This window comes from Mus caroli, chromosome 6, assembly GCF_900094665.2.
Source record: "Mus caroli chromosome 6, CAROLI_EIJ_v1.1, whole genome shotgun sequence".
NCBI classification, from domain to species: Eukaryota; Metazoa; Chordata; class Mammalia; order Rodentia; family Muridae; genus Mus; species Mus caroli.
This window is the reverse complement of record NC_034575.1, coordinates 111,531,765-111,549,209: the sequence shown is the minus strand read 5'-3', so window position 1 is coordinate 111,549,209 and position 17,445 is coordinate 111,531,765. Positions and strand designations below refer to the sequence as shown.

The 17,445-nt window shown below is 40.3% G+C and overlaps 1 protein-coding gene across 1 annotated transcript in view; it reads left to right on the top strand.

Moving 5' to 3' along the window:
• Alox5 (arachidonate 5-lipoxygenase) overlaps positions 1–17,445 on the top strand; it is a 47,563-nt gene that overhangs the window by 9,378 nt on the left and 20,740 nt on the right. The window contains exon 3 of the mRNA XM_021165878.2: positions 3,102–3,183. Within this exon, the coding sequence (XP_021021537.1) occupies positions 3,102–3,183 (82 nt within the window). The remainder of the gene's footprint in view (positions 1–3,101; positions 3,184–17,445) is intronic.

Sequence of the window (17,445 nt, the reverse complement as noted above, 5' to 3'; positions counted from 1 at the left end):
ACTCCTACTTCTTGGCCCTGGCGTTCCCCTGTACTGGGGCATATAAAGTTTGCAAACCCAAGGAACCTCTCCTCCCAATGATGGCCAACTAGGCCATTTTCTGCTACATATGCAGCTAGAGACACGAGCTCTGGGGGTACTGGTTAGTTCATATTGTTGTTCCTCCTATAGGGTTGCAGACCCCTTGGTAGCTCACTTCTAAGAGGAAGTATTCCAAGAAACAGAGAACAGATGCCACCAGGATCCAGGCCTGTGCCTGGAACCAGTATAGTGTAACTCCACTGCCCAACCTTGAGGGGAAAGAACACCAAAATATCTCAATTTAAAGAATGCCAAAGGATTTGGAACCATGATTAACCTGCATGGCACAACAATGCCTTGAACAATGTGGCAAGAAGATTTCCCACCCCACAAGTGGCCCCATTTCCCACCACTGCTGGGGGCCTGCTCAGCCTTAGAGGAGCAAACTGGGGTGGGCCACAGAGTTGGATGAAGGCCAAAACACTGATGATCTCTGGCCTTGAAGCCCTCTCTCTTGAAACCCAGCACAGTTAGTACTATCAAAAACAAGCTCAAAGCAGTGTCTCATACTCATTATAAGCTCAAAGCAGCAGTTTTTACACGGCCTGGTCTTACCATAGTGCACACCTGTGGCTTCATCCTTGGACCTGAATGTATTTCCTTGAACCCAAATTTGTCTCAAGCCTTATTTCTCTTTTTAGCATAGTTATGAAAGCTCATTGTATGTCTTATTATGCAGCCTTTACTTGCTATTATGAGGAGTGGGTACATTCTATTCTTGATTCTAACTTTATTATATCTTTCTAGCAAAACAACTTTCTTGGAACCTTCTTCCTAAAATTATTTAAGTCGGATCATGAGTTCTATATAAAATATAAAGTCATTCATTCATTTAAACAGCATTAATTCATGAAAGTCCATCTTCATGTTGATCTGCAGGAAATTTGCCCAATAGCGTGCCCTGATGCCTGAAGTTGTTAGACTGTATAATAGTGACAGGAGCGGTGTATCATTCGCAAGAAGCCATTCTGCGATGAGTCTTTTGGGACTTCACCTCCCAGAGCTCACCCATCGCAAACCGTGCAAAAAAATCAGTAAGCCATCTCCAGGAAAGTCATCCAATAGCCTTAGCCCCTCCTAGATAGCTTCTGACACGCCACATGATGGCCTACATCTAGTATTTTACCCCTTCACCTCAGTAATCATAAAAGTGATAGGACTACCAATGTGGTCCCAGCAGCTATAGCATATGTGTGTACAAATGGTTCGTTCCAGAGCTCATTTGAGCCCCTGGGGATGGGTTCTGCCAGACTCAGTTCAGAAGCAGCTGAATCTGTCATCCTACTGCCTGGGAAGTCCCATCCATTATTAGCCGGAGTCTCATAACTAGGGAGACTGAGTCAGTCTCTTGGTTCAACTTGTTTTGAGTTCCTTGGAACTCTATTCATACCAAATGCAGGTTAAAAAAATCGTCTTAGAGTCAAGATGTCCAAGGAATATTCTGGCCATCTAAGGCATTTAGCAAAGAAAATGTCAAATGTTCACAACAGTGTCTAGCACAGTCATTGACAATAGGCATTGCCACAGTTTAGACTCACCTCAACCTCAGGGCTATTGATCCTGCTCTGTTGTCTTGACCCTCCCCTTTGGGATCACTTCTATACTCGAGGCTGGACATACAGTGACCTAGAGAGCTCTGGGGTTTTCTGAGAACTGAGGGGAATGGGTCTGCTGTAAGGGAAACGAGAACTGAGAGTTGGTGCCTGGGAACCATTCACAGCGCCTCGAAAGAATCATCTTGTAGTTGCTAAGCCTAATGAAATAAAAAAATGACTTGTAATTTTTCATGTTTTTTATTTAACTTTTCCATTAATTTTAATAGGTTGTTCAAAATATAAATGTTTAGTGCAATTAAATATTTTACTCAGGTAGCTAGGGAGTATAGTATACTACAGTACACTGCAGTACAGAATAATACAGTATATATTATAATCACCTTTTCAGATTCTTACTTGCAACCCTGTGTGTTTGCTGGATTTACCTTAGATTACAGTATAGCTGATTACCATTTCATTTGTGCTGAATGCTCTGAGAAAGGGCCTTTAGCAACTTGCCAAAGCTTCTGAAATGGCAGATGGCATGACAGGCCAAGTGACAAAATGCTGTGACTCTCAGGCTTGCAGGCAGGCAGGAAAACCTTGAGGTTATGGGTTACCCATTATGGGGGTAAGACATAATAACCATTATTCTCAAATACTAGACACACAAGAGGACCAATGCTTTGTAGAATGCTTTACAATGTTCTTACATGAACATCCTCCTAAGATTCCAAGAAGTAGGCGTTATCATCTACATTTTATATGAGGCAGTCAAGGTAGCTTGCTCTGGGGCACATGACTTTAAGCCACAGATCCCAAGTCCATGCCTGCTGTATCTCTTTTACATACCTTCACAGCCTAGATGAGCACATTTGTTTTAGAGTAGAAACTGTCTTCTGTGTAAATAGCACAAGGGACTGGACAGTGTCTTGCATATTGGGACTTACAGCATACATTTCTCCATGAAGCAACCAAATGGACTTAAAAGCATGAACCATGAGTCCTGCTGTTTTCTCTGGCGGTATGAAAGTCAGCTGCTCTTTTACCTCAATATCTCAAAATAACAGTTATTGGATCACTCTAAAGTGGCTTATTAATATCCACCAAAGCCTGGCATGAGGTGTATAACTTATAATCCCAGCACTTGGAAGGCAGAAGTAAGAAAATCGGGAGTTCACAGCCAGCTTTGGGTAAATAGAAAGTTCCAGGTCAGCCGAGTTTCATGAGATCTTGTCTCAAACAAACACACAAACAAACAAAAAAAACCCAAAAAATCTAAACAAAACAAGGGTATCTAATAAACCCCACAAAATACCTCTCAGCTTGTCTTAGCAGACAGGTCTAGACCAAGGGCCCCAGGATTCCTGCATAAGCAGCATGTTGAAGGCTAATGGAAAAGGCTGGGAAAACCTGACCACGGGGCATTGTGTGGACATTGTTGCTCTTCCTCAGGATGCTCTCATATTTGTCCTTCCTCTGCAGCAAAATTGGCCCGAGATGACCAAATTCACATCCTCAAGCAGCACAGACGTAAAGAACTGGAGGCACGGCAAAAACAGTATCGGTGAGTTGTGATGTGGACCAAGCGGCATGAGTAGCCCCTCCTGTAAGAGGACCATGGTAGGAAACAAGCTTGCTGAGGGCACATGGACCATCATATTACCTCCGCCTTCAGGCAGTCAGAGTGAAGGGGGTCAAGGAAAAGACTCCTTGGGGAGAATGGGTCCAAGAGAGTGAGTCGCCTTTCTCATTATTGTATGGGCTGCCTCAACTATGTATGTCTTCATGTAATATTTTAACTATAAAAGTGATACATAATCTACAACAGCATCGAAAAGTCACTACACGAGATCAAGAAAAAAGGGTCCAAATTATTCAAATTAAACATAAGGATGTAATCCTAGCACTACTAGAAAGATGGTGGTGGTGACAAAGAGCAGTCAGCCTGGAATACAGAGCCCAGTAGTAAAAACAACCCCAAAAGGTGAAAAGCCATCACCAGCTCCCAAAAGTTGACCTCTGACCTCCACACACAGTGTTGTGTGTGCATGCCTGAACATAGATACACACAGACACCCACATACATACCACAAACACAATACAATATTTTTAAGGAAATAGAGGATCTGAATAAGCCAATCCCATGCAATATAATTGAATTAACAATTTTCAGATGTCCTATAAATAAAAGCTTGGGTAGCTTCATGAGTAAGTTCTAGCAAACATTAAGGAATTAATATCAATCTTATATATATTTGCCCCAAATAGGTGAAAAGGCAATATTTTCCAACACATTGTATGGAACCAATGTTGTACAAAAACTAGGCAAAGACATCATTAAAAAATAAAGCAATACACAAATACCTCACAAGAATACAACTGCAATTATTTTCTACACAATATTAGCAAGCCAAGTTCATATGGTATTAACAAATAAGGTTTTCCCTAGGAATACAGGGCTTTTGAACATTCAAAACTTTGTTAATCTAATATATATGTCAAAAATGAACCAATGTACTTATACACATATATAAAATATATAATATACATACACAAAAAGGAATTTGAGAAAACTCAACATTCTTTCATAATGAAACATTCAAAATACTGGAACTGAAGAGAATGTCCTCAACACAATACAGAACGTCTATGGAAAACTCCCAAGACAAAGTGCTTTTCCACAAGATCTAGAAATGATAGGACACCCACTTGTGCTGCTTCTGATCGATATTTCACTGAAGGGTCTATTTGGTCAGCTAGGAAAGAAGAAGAAAATGTTTTACACAATCACCTTTCATAGATGGCACAGTCTTTTATATAACTAATAAATTCACCAAAATTTAATTATTTATGAAAAACTAATAAGTTAGCAAGGTTATGAGATAGAAACTAAATAAAAAATTGGATATATTATAACAAAAGAAGAAAAAAATCTACTTACAGTAAGTTCAAAATCAATAGAATATTTATTAGGTTGTTTAACAAAAGCATTGTAAGACTAGCAACAAAACCCTAGAACACAGTTGAAAAGAATAAAGAAAATCTAAGTGAGTGGAAAATATCTCATGTCCCCTTAGCTTTGCTAAAGTGGCAATCCTTCTCCCAGGAATGACGGATGATGGAGATCCAATGCAATCGCTGTTAAAATCCCAGCTAGTGTTTTTTAAAGCAAGATTGACAAGATGGTCCTCAAATTCATATGGAAATACAAGGCATACAAAGTTACCAGACCAATTTTGAAAATAGGAAAACTAAGTTAGAGAAGCTATATTTCCCAACATCCAGATTTCTGCATAATCATAATATTCGGACGAAATGTAGCCGTATCATGAACAATGACATAATGTAGCCATATCATGAGCAATGACATAGACTTCCAAGTCCAGGGGGAAAAACCCCTTATACTTATGGTGAATTGAATGTGGTGGGATCAGCAAGACAAATCTGTATGTAAAGAATAACCTTTGATATAAATGGTGCCAAGGAAACTAGATAGCCAAAGTACAAACAAACATGACATTGTGCACACATGTACAAAGTACATGACGTTGGATCCTTACCTAACACCAAATTGATTACCTAAAAGGTGGAATTAAAACCATTTAATCCTGTGAAAATACAAGAGTAAGCATCCATGGCTTTGAGTTGGCAAAGGGTTTCTGAGACAGGACACCACATCACACATAGCAAGAGAAAAATTGGATGACTTGGCATCACCAAAGATTCAGGCTTTTATGTTTCAAAGAACCCCATGAAGAAAATGAAAGACTGTTGGGGAAGTATTTGCCTAATGAGCAGAAGGAGCTGAGTCCAACCCCAGAGTCCACATTTAAAAAAAAAAAAAAAAACTGTGGGAGCTGCAGAGACAACCCAGCAAATAAAATGCCTGCCACACAAGAAGGAGGACCTAAGTTTCAATCTCTGGCATCCACTTAAAAGCCCAGAGCTACAGTGCATGTCTATAACCCCAGCACTGTTGGAGCAGAGACAGGTGGAATATCAGGGCTCACTGGTCAGCCAGTCTAGCTAAATCAGTGAATCCAGGTTCAGTGAAGAGATCCAGTCTGAAGAAATAAAGTGGAGAGTGACCAAAGACATCCAATCAACCTCTGTCCTCTACATTCACACACACACACACACACACACACACACACTCGCACACTCGCACACACACACATACACATTCAGACATAGTAACATATATGTGTGATCATAGTGCTGAGGATGAAGAGACAGGTAGATCCCTGGGGTCCTCTAACCAGCCATCCTAGCCTACTTGGTGAGCACCTATCTAGAGAGAAAGCATATTTCAAAAACCAGGTTGATGGCTCCTAAAATATGACAGCTGAGTTGTCCTCTGGCCTCTGCAAGAATGGATACACTTGTGCACACAAACATACCTACACACAAAGAACCCACAGAATGAGAAAGAATATTTGCAGAACATTTATTTGACTAAAGACTTGTGTCCAAACTATATAAAGAATTCTTAAAACTCAAGAAAGAAATAATACAATTTTATTTTTTATGAAGTTATTTACTTACTTTACATCCCAATCACATCTTCCCCTCCCTTTTCTCCTCCCAGTTCCTCTCTCTCATCTTCTCTCCCCACCCCTCACTCCTACTCCCCTTCTTCTCAGAAAAGGGCAGGCCTCCAATGGAAATTAATCAGCTTTGGCATATCAAGTTGCAATAAGATTAAACCCAACTTCTCCTATAGAGGCTAGACAAGGCAGCCCAGTTAGGGGAAAGGGATCCAAAGGCAGGCAGTGTAGTCAGAGACAGCCAATGCTCCCACTTTAGTAGTCTCATATGAAGACCCAGCTGCACAACTATTACATATGTGCAGAGGGCCTACATGTATCCTATGTGTGCTCTCTGGTTGGCGTTTCAGTCTCTATGAGTCCTTATGGGCCCACGTTAGTTGATTCTGTGGGTTTTGGTGTAGTGTCCTTAACTCTTCAGGCTCCTACAATTCTTCCTCCCCATCTTCTGCAGGATTTCCCAAGTTCCACTTAATGTTTGTCTGTGGGTCTCTGTATCAGTTTCAATCAGTTGCTGGGTGAACTCCCTCTGATGACAGTTATGTAGGATCCTGTCTAAAAGTATATCAGAATATCATGAATAGTGTCAGGGGTGAGGTCCCTCTCATGGCATGGGTCTCAAGTGGGCCAATCATTGGTTGGCTCTTCCTTCAAATTCTGCTCAAAAATACAATTTTAAAAGGGGTAAGAACTCAAAGTCCAAAGAAATGGACATTTCTCCAAGAAAAACATATAACTGGGTAAACATATAAAAAGTCAGGTGCTACATTAGTTGTCTGGAAAATGCTAATTCAAGCCCAGTACAGCAGCAAGAATCAAAAAGTCATATTATTACAAATTTTGGTGAAATTACAACACTCATATACCACTGTTGAGAATGTTAAATGGTGCAACTGCTTTGGAAAATGGCTTAGTAATTCCCCAAACTAACAAATAGAGTAATTATGTTGCCCAGCAACCACACTCTTGATTATGTACCTATTAAAAAGGAAGTCATATGTTCCGATGGTTACTGTCCACTGCCATCTAGACTGGAGAAGCACATGCAGGTCAGTGTACCTGCAAGCTCCAGAGAGAATTAAGTGAGCGAGAAAGACCCAACTTGAACGTGAGTGGCTCCATCCTACAACCCTAGAGTCCTAGATCTAACTCAGGGAGAAAGGGGGAAAGCAAGGACCTCTGGCATTCCCCTTTCTCCACTTCGTGGACTGCCATGATGTGAATGGCTCTCTTACACCTCCCCTTCCCCACCAAGATGTGGATGGCTCTATTACACCTCACCCATCCCACCAGAATGGACAAGATCTCTCAAACTGAACAAAACATAACTTTCTGCCCTGAAGTTGTATTGAAGTCACAGTGATGAAAAAGACACCTAATACATATGTCTACTCTAAAATTCCTATATGCATGATTACTGTTCTAATAACCACATGATTACTGTTCTAATAAACCTTGTTTTACTTAACATGATAGTTTCTAGGCTCATGCATGTTGTAGCAGCTGTTAGTATTTCATTCACTATCTGTAGAAAGAAGACAGAGACAGAGACAGAGACAGAGACAGAGACAGAGACAGAGACAGAGACAGAGACAGAGGAGGGAGAATTCATGTAGAGGAAAAGAACCACATGATCAGCATTGCCATGGCGGTACCTTACTTCCCAATCTTATATATTATCTATTGTTCTCATCACTGTGACAAAATGCTTGAAAACAGTAACTGAAATGAGATCGTTTCACCTTGGACTTTGGTTTGTTTGCTGTTTTGTATTTTTGTACAGTCTGAGAGAAAACATAGAGGCAAAGTAGGAGGAGCTGATCACATTGAGCCCATAGTCGGGGAACAGAGAGAGATGAAGTCTGCTACTCTACTTGCTTTCTCCTTTGTATTTAGTCTAGGAACCCCCATCTCATGGAACGGTACTATTTACATTTGGGGTGGGTCTTCCCATGTCAGTTAATGGCATTTTAGCAACTACCTCACAAGCATGCTGGAGGTTTATCACCCAAATGATTCTAGGTCCCATCAAGCTAACTGTCAACATTAGCCACCACTGTTAGCTTTTTCTTAGATTGAAAAGTATCGCCGGACCTGGTGGCGCATGCCTTTAATCCCAGCACTCTTGAAGCAGAGGCAGACAGATTTCTGAGTTCGAGGCCAGCCTGGTCTACAAAGTGAGTTCCAGGACAGCCAGGGCTCTACAGAGAAACCCTGTCTCAAAAAAAACAAAACAAAACAAAACAAAACCAACCAAACAAAACAAAACAAAACAAAAAAACCAGAAAAGTATCTGAGTTAAAATAACTTATAGGAAATGTTTGTTTTAGATCATTGTTTTCTTCTGGCTACCATTTCTCAGGAAGACCATTAGTAGGAATCAAGCTTTGCCTTTATTATCCAAAGTATAGATGTTGCCTAGGGGCAGAGGGACCAGTAATAGGAATGATGACTAAAGATATGTGTTCCTTTGGGGAAATCATAAAAATGTTCAAATATTGACTATGGAGATGGTTACCCATATCTATGATAAGGATAAAAAAGACTTTAATTATTGACTATCATTGGGTAAATTTTATGGTATAAAAATTATATGCCTAAATGTTTAATTAATTCAAATTGTAGCATAGACTTCAACATAGCAACAGAATCTATACAACATGTAGAGAACAGAAGAGCAAATCATGATAACCAGGCTCAGCAAAACCGCTTAGCTATGACACCAAGCACACACAGCACAAGGACAATCGCCACACTGGGCTTTGCCAAAACATAAACCTTCTATACGTCACTGAACTCCACCAAAACCATAAAACGATAAAATGGGCCAACGTATGCAGGCTGCATCCAGCAAGGGCTTAAGTTCAAAATATATAGAGAACACTAACAAAAGGTAAAAATACAGGTCATAACAAATGCTGCCAAGGAGGGACGGAGGTCAAACCCCAGCACTCCGGTAGGGTCAAAAAGCCACAGCCATTCCGGGAGACATATCAGTTCTTCCTCAGAATTATAGATAGTGTCACCTCGTGACCCAGCAGCACTTCTTACCACAAGTGTTTCCAAAAATAATACAACCAGAATTAGGGGTGTAGCTAATGGCAGAGCACTTACCTAATATATAGAAGAGCCAGGGCCTCAGTGCACTCAGTGCACACCCCTGTATTACAATATTAACATTAATAACTAAGCCATGTGTCTACGCCAAATACTTGTATGCAAATATTCATGGCAACTGTCTTCCTTGGGATTTCTATTGTGTAATAAGACACCATGACCAAAGGAAACTTGGGAAGGAAAGGGTTTATTTCACTTCATACTGCCAGGTAATATCTACCAGTGAGCCACTGAGACCAATATGGTTGATCTCATGATGAAAGCAAGATGCCAGAAGCACATGCAGATGTCCCATAACTCTGGATTCTCTTGCTAAGGGAAACATGTGGCAGTGGAGCTATGACCAATAACAAAGAAGTGACATCACATCCCAGGGGTGACTGGGCTTGGTGCCGTGCCTATTGTCCTAGATGATTTGGGAGGCTAAAGAGAAGAATCATTTGGTCCCTGATGTTCAAGACCAGCCTATTTCAAAAAGAAAACTAAGTATGCCAATGCTAAGAGTAAGGGTTGAGGGTATTCTCACTGATGTGGGAGGTAGCTAGAAAGATGTTTAGGGACTTAAAGGGGGCAGGGAAGAAAGAGAGAGAGAGGGAGAGAGAGAAAAACAGGCAGAAAGACAGACAGATTGAGAGAGATAGAGACAAATACATATATGTCTACGTACCCTAGTTCACAATTTAAAAGTTAAAAACTCTTGCCCCATCACTGCCTGGTGTAAGAGCATAACCTGATTACACTGTAGTCAGGCCAAAATTTCAAAAATTCGATGTGTATGCAAGCCTTTCCGCTCAGCACCCTATGATGTAGTTTGGGACTTCTGAACTTTTACAGGGCATAGAGCATTGTCTCAGAGTCTGCCTTCCCTTCCATCCGGCTGAGGAAATCTTCAGCTCTCTTCTCCATTTCAACCCCCTGTGACAAAGCCCTTTATAGAGTTCTACAGGACTTCTAGTCTGTGGAGTGGGTTAGGACAAAACTCCAGAGTGAGTCAATTTGTTATCAGCCACTAATATCTTAGTGTGGTTTGGTGCACACCTAATTGGACTTATTATCCATTACACCTAAGAGATCACAACCTAGCCTGACCTGGAAGCCGTTTACTTCATCACAACCTGGGCCTTGTGAAGAGGCTGAGAAGGGCACTGTGAGATATCTTGTCCCTTTCTTAAGCCCTATTTTACTCCCTCCTTCCATGCTGCTGCTCTCTTCAGCAGCCCGACTCCCACCCATGCCCCATTTCCGGTCAGAAAACACTGAACTTTGCACTGTCTGCACAATCGTGAAGTTCCCCTTTCACATACACTTTCAGGCTTCCAGATTATGGAAGCTGAGCAAGAGAATACTTCCAGGAATGCTGTTGGCTTGACTCAGTAGCCCATCTGGGAAAGGGCACAGAAAGGGCCCAGGTCAGAGCTCCGTGGCCCCTGGCCCTCACTCGTTGCACTGTCAGTGGGTGTGACACAGTATACTGTGGTCTGAGGGCTCTCACATCCCTGACCTAATACATCGCTGTTTTCAGTTTTCAATCGCCATTAGGCTCCGAAGACCAGCCATTGACACACCTTGACAGCCTTTCATTTTAATTCCTGCATAGTTAAATGCATCACACATTTTTGGTTTTGTGTTCTGAAAACTGAGCCCAGGACCTATTAAATGGTAAGCAAGCAAACACTCTACCCCCAGCTCCAGAGGCATCGTTCTTGGGTACCACTTTATTATATTCATTTTTCCAGCACATCAGTGGGAACAAGAGTTGCACGAGCTACATCCAATTGGGGAAAACCTGCTACAGGTGTGAGAGTTACCTGGTGGTAGTCTCAGCTTTGGGGTTAGTAAGGAAGCTGCTGGTGTGTTTATACAGTCCAAAGATTTCACCTGGTATTTGGAAGGATGATAAGTCAGACATAGAGGCAGACAATGATTGGCTATTAAAGAGACAAAAGGTGAGCCAAGATAACTTTTCTCTAGATCTGCACACCAACTCTTTATAATAACACAGTTCCCATAAGCTGATCAACTTTGTAAAACCTTTAGAGTAAATGCAGCTTTCTTTTCTAAGAACATTATTAGTTCACAGTTGTGTCGGGCAAGTGTCACATTTTGCGCGTGCAGAAGTGTTGTTTTGTGTCCTCTGATGCTAAGAAGGCTCATTCTGAGGAACTGATAAACAGGAGGCGGAGCAGCCAGGAGAGCAGTCTTCAGAAGAGAGAAGAGGGTAAAGAAGGGGATGTCTTTCAGAAGACATCCTTTATTTATAGCAGTTTTACTGGCTATCATGATCTCAATATGATCTTTCTTTCTCCCTCTGCATCTGACAAAACATATACATATAACATAAAATGGTAATATTATCCTGAAAATTAAAACAATTAAACACAGAGCCTAAAGGAGAAAAAGTTAGTGGGTGAAGGAAGCAGGCAGCTAGCCAGCCAAAAAGTCTTTCTAAAAAAAAAAATTCACTACAAATATGTATAATTCTACTTATCAATTAAATAAATGAAAGCATTAAAATAATTAGATTAAAATAACTATTGTCTTTTCATAATTTAATTAAAATATGATTATATCATTTCTCTCCTCTCCTAACTCCTCCCCTTCCAATGTCTACACATCCCCCAATTCACCGCCTCCTCTTTTATCTAACCCTTGTTGGTAAATATACATAAAAACCAGTTAACATACAAATACAACCTGCTGAGCCCCTGTCCCTAAGTGTTGCATGCATGTGTATGTTTCTAGGGCTTGGGATTAGATGACAAACAAGCCAGGCATCTCTGGGTGAGACTGACTCTCCTCTCCACAGCTGTTAACTGCTTGTAGCTCTTCAACTAGGAGTGGGACCCCTGAGATTTTTCCCCAGTCTGTGTTGAAATGACAATTGTTTTGGAATTATTTGGGTTCTTTTTTGGCAGCCATGTTGTGAGGATGTATGGACTTAGCTTTCCTGCCATAGCTAGAAGAGACTATCACACAGCAGACCTTCTAATTTTCTAGTTCTTAGGATCTTTCTGCCTCCTCTTCTTCAATGCTTCCTGAGACGCAGGTGCTGGAGTTGTGTGGTAGATACATCCCCTGGGTACCACACAACCATTTCTTCTCTTCATTTTGACTAGATGTGGCTTTCTGTAATGGTCTCCTTCTGCTGCAAAAAGAAGTTCCTTTGATGAGGGTTGAAAGTTACACTTGCTTGTGGGTGTCTGGATAAGTATTCAGAATTCCATTAAGAATTATTCTGTTTGGAGAAATTGGCAGTAGTACAATCTATGACCTCCCTAGCCAAAAGCAGTTGGCTAAGTTTCCAGGGCCAAGAAGGATGTCTTTCCTGTTAAGCAGGCTTTGAGTCCAAGTAGACAGTTGTTGGTTACTGCCAAGATATAGGTACCACTACTACCCTGTAGGGATATCTTGCCATGATGGTCATTGTGGTTTATATTCAATGACAGCTGGCTAAAACTATTGACTCTTTCCTTCCCTGCATATGAAACACAGCTTATCACCTTCTGGTCCTATGAAATCTGGCCCTCGGGGGACTCTTTTGGTTCCTTTCCAGCTCAAATCCTCCACATTTTATGTGTGGAGTGCATGGTGTCCTCAGCAATAAGGACTTGCCTTTAACTTCTGGGAGGCAATCAAGGACAAGCAATAGTCTATATTGTTTCAAGAGCTCTCTTGGATTTCCCTGATCAAAAGCTCAAAGGGAGCTTGTCAGGCATGGTACCGAACTTTTTGTTAGCTATGCTTGGCTCTTGTTGGAGAGTACATCCCTCCATATGCTGTAATTTCTTATATTGCATGTTTTCTCTTTTTTTTTGAGAAATTGAGAAATTTCCCACAGGTTATTAATATATTATTATATTGGCATTACATATAGTGATTCACTGTGAGGCTTCCATGATTTTAAAGACTGCACACTATTCAACATTACATATATGATGTTGGCTGAAGAGAGAAGGTACTATTCTGCATTTGTAATTTAGAAGGTTGGATTCTCCGGATGATTTTTTTCTTTTTTTTTTTTTTAAGCCTAAGTATACTTTAATTTGGTACTGATATAGTAGTTCATAAAAGTGATACCAATATGGTGTAGAACTCAAAGTTATGATATTAAGTTCAGGAAGTGAATTATGTAACTCATTGCAAATTTGCAATGCTTGATTACACATGTTCAAAATTCAACACAGAGTGGCTTCTGATACTACGGTGGCACCAGCAGGAAAGTCACAAGTTCAGACTGTCTGAGACATTCAATAAGGTTCTTTCTTAAAGAAAACAAAATGTGGGAAAACAGTCTTGAAATTTTTCACAGCTCTTTCTTCCTTTCAATTTTTTGGGCAGAAATTTGTGTGATGATAAGAATCAGAATGTTGCTCTGCATTATCTAGTAATACTAAATATCTTGTGGAGTGATCCTGCGCATGCGCCAGAACGCAAATGCTGCTTCCTTACTGAATCACTCAGAGCCACTGATTTGCATCAGCTAGAAACAAACCTGAGCAACAGAAGTCAGTGGGCAGAACACCATAATCCTCCTAAGAGCATGGAGTTAGTACTCCTCGCATACATCCCTTTATTTATTCATTATTTATTAATTAATTAATTTGTTTTCGGGGAAACAGATAGCATTTTATTTTTCAATCTTCTTATATCTGTTGAGGCCCGTTTGTGACCAATTATATGGTCAATTTTGGAGAAGGTACCATGAGGTGCTGAAAAGAAGGTATATTCTTTTGTTTTAGGATGAAGTAGTCTATAAATATCTGTTAAGTTCATTTGGTTCATAACTTCTGTTAGTTTCACTGTGTCTCTGTTTGGTTTCTGTTTCCATAATCTGTCCATTGATGAGAGTGGGGTGGTGACGTCTCCCACTATTATTGTGTGCAGTACAATGTGTGCTTTGAACTTTAGTAGTTTCTTTTATGAATGTGGGTACCCTTGAATTTTGAGAATAGATGTTCAGAATTGAGAGTTTATCTTGGTAGATTTTTCCTTTGATGAGTATGAAGTGTCCTTCCTTATTTTTTAAAATAACTTTTGGTTGAAAGTCGATTTTATTCAATGTTAGAATGGCTACTCCAGCTTGTTTCTTGGGACCATTTGCTTGGAAAATAGTTTCCCAGCCCTTTACTCTGAGGTAGTGTCTTAGCCATTGAAGTGCATTTCCTGTAGGCAGCAAAATTCTGGGTTCTGTTTATGTATCTAGTCTGTTATTCTATGTCTTTTTATTTGGGAATCTGGTCCATCGATGTTAAGATATTGAGGAATAATGATTGTTACTTCCTGTTATTTTTGTTGTTAGAGGTAGAATTATGTTTGTGTGACTATCTTTATTGGGTTTGTTGAAAGATTACTTTCTTGATTTTTCTATGGTATAGCTTTCCTCCTTGTGTTGGTGTTTTCCATCTATTATCCTTTGTAAGGCTGGATTTGTGAAAAGATATTGTGTAAAGTTGGTTTTGTCATGGAATATCTTGTTTTCTCCATCTATGAAAATTGAGAGTTTTGCTGGGTATAGTAGCCTGGGCTGGCATTTGTGTTCTCTTAGGGTCTGTACGACATGTGCCCAGGATCTTCTAGCTTTCATAGTCTCTGGTGAGAAGTCTGGTATAATTTTGATAGGTCTGCCTTTATATGTTACTTGACCTTTTTCCATTACTGCTTTTAATATTCTTTCTTTCTTTAGTGCATTTGGTGTTTTGATTATTATGTGACAGGAAGAATTTCTTTTCTGGTCCAGTCTATTTGGAGTTCTGTAGGCTTCTTGTATGTTCATGGGCATCTCTCTCTTTAGGTTAGGGAAGTTTTCTTCTATAATTTTGTTGAAGATATTTACTGGTCCTTAAAGTTGAAAATCTTCACTCTCTTCTATACCTATCATCCTTTGGTTTGGTCTTCTCATTGTGTCATGGATTTCCTGTATGTTTTGGGTTAGGAGCTTTTTGCTTTTTGCATTTTCTTTGAGTGTTGTGTCAATGTTTTCTATGGTATCTTCTGCACCTGAGATTCTCTCTTCTATCTCTTGTATTCTGTTGGTGATGCTTGCATCTATGACTTCTGATCTCTTTCCAATGTTTTCTAACTCCAGTGTTGTCTCCCTTTGTGATTTCTTTATTGTTTCTAGTTCCATTTTTAGATCCTGGATGGTTTTGTTCATTCCCTTCACCTGTTTGATTGTGTTTTCCCGTAATTCTTTAAGGGATTTTTGTGTTTCTTCTTTAAGGGCTTCTACTTGTTTACCCATGTTCTCCTGTATTTTTTAAGGGAGTTATTTATGTCCTTCTTAAAGTCCTCTATCATCATCATGAGAAGTGATTTTAGATCCAAATCTTGCTTTTCCAGTGTGATGGTATATCCAGGACTTGCTATGTTGGAGCAGTGGGTTCTGATTATGCTAAGTAACCTTGGTTTCTGTTGCTTATGTTCTTATGCTTGCCTCCTGCCATCTGATTATCTCTAGTGCTACATGCCCTCACTGTATCTGACTGGAGCCTGTCCTTCCTATGATCCTGATTGTGTCAAAACTCCTCAGAATTTGGCTGTCTCTGTGGTCCTGTGATTCTGGGATCTTGTGATCCTGAGATCCTGGATGTGTCAGAGCTCCTGGGAGTCAAGCTGCCTCTGGGACCCTGAAGATCCTGGTGTGATCAAGCTCCTGCGATTCTGTGATCCTGTGATCCTAGGCATGTTAGAGAGCCTGGGAGTTGAGCTTTCTCTGGGTGTTGTGGGACTGGCTCGCATGTTTTCTCTTATATGTAGATATTAGATTTTAAGCTTTCCATATGTGTGTTTCATTTAAAATAGCCACAGAGGTTGGGTAGCTTGTATGAGAGCAGAGAGAGGAAGGAAACTCCCCCAAAAGAGACATAGAATATAGTGTTATGGGTAATCATAAGAGAAACTAAAATAGGAGGTTTAAATGGGGAAAGGATGGGAATGTGTGACAAAGGAGAAATTATGGGAGGGACAACTAATACTAAAAGCCTTTTGACTAGCCATATAGAAACTCACAACTCTCAAAGCTTCCTAAAATGTATAAAATGGAATTACCATATAATGGAAGAGACAATGCCCCAACTAGACATCATATGCTAGCAAGTAAAACTGCCAGTATCAGGAATGGGTTACATCTTATATACTTTTGTATATAAGTGACTTTTGTATAAAAGTATACTTTTGTATACAAGTGTATCGCTGATCAAAAGTGACCCACAGACAGTCCCCCATAAACAATATAGGCTATTGTCTATTATTAGTTATCCTTCAGAACCTGACAGAAAATGAGGACATCACTTACTTATGTCATCAAACATGAGAAAGTTAACCTGGTGCCCAACCCGAAGCTTTAGCCATACTAACAAGCACTCACAGCGATGAAAGGTGCTATACATACATGTGACCAGAGGAGCAATGGCATCATCAGTCTTTTCCAGCTACAAACCCTGAGACCTATAACTGTGTCTTGCCTTGCAAGATATACTGGTACAATAATGGCACAAACGTTATGGAATAACCAATCACTTCCTAAAAATCACATTTAAAGCTTATTCCATGAGATGAAACCCATATCCAGAAACTGTTAATGAGGCCACAAACTTGAAACAAGATAAGGCATGGGCCCTAGGGGAACAACTACTACTGTTATCCTGCTAATGGAGCATGCCACACCTAAAGACATACTGCCATACCCATAAGCTAATATGTATGACTTGAGCCCCATCAGAGAAGTTTCTTCTTGGAGTGGATGAGAATTATCACAGAAACACACACACTCCCAACTGGAGGATGGGCAGACAATGTCAATCCTTGAAATACTCAATCCTAAATGGAGTGTCTTTGTCAAACCCCTTTCCTCCAGCCTTGGGGATCTAGGCAGAAGTGGCAGAAAGAGCTGAAGGTGGTGGATGACTCCAAAAATACAGTGTCTTTCAGACACAAAGGGGTTGATGGACATTGAAACTCACAGAGACATTAACACTATGTACAAGACTTTGCAAATTCAAGCTAGATAAATCTCAGTACCGAGAAGGGAAGTGGGCACAAGTCCCACCCTGTCTTAGTTAGGGTTTTACTGCTGTGAACAGACACCATGACCAAGGCAAGTCTTATAAAAAACAACATTTAATTGGGGCTGGCTTACAGGTTCAGAGGTTCAGTCCATTATC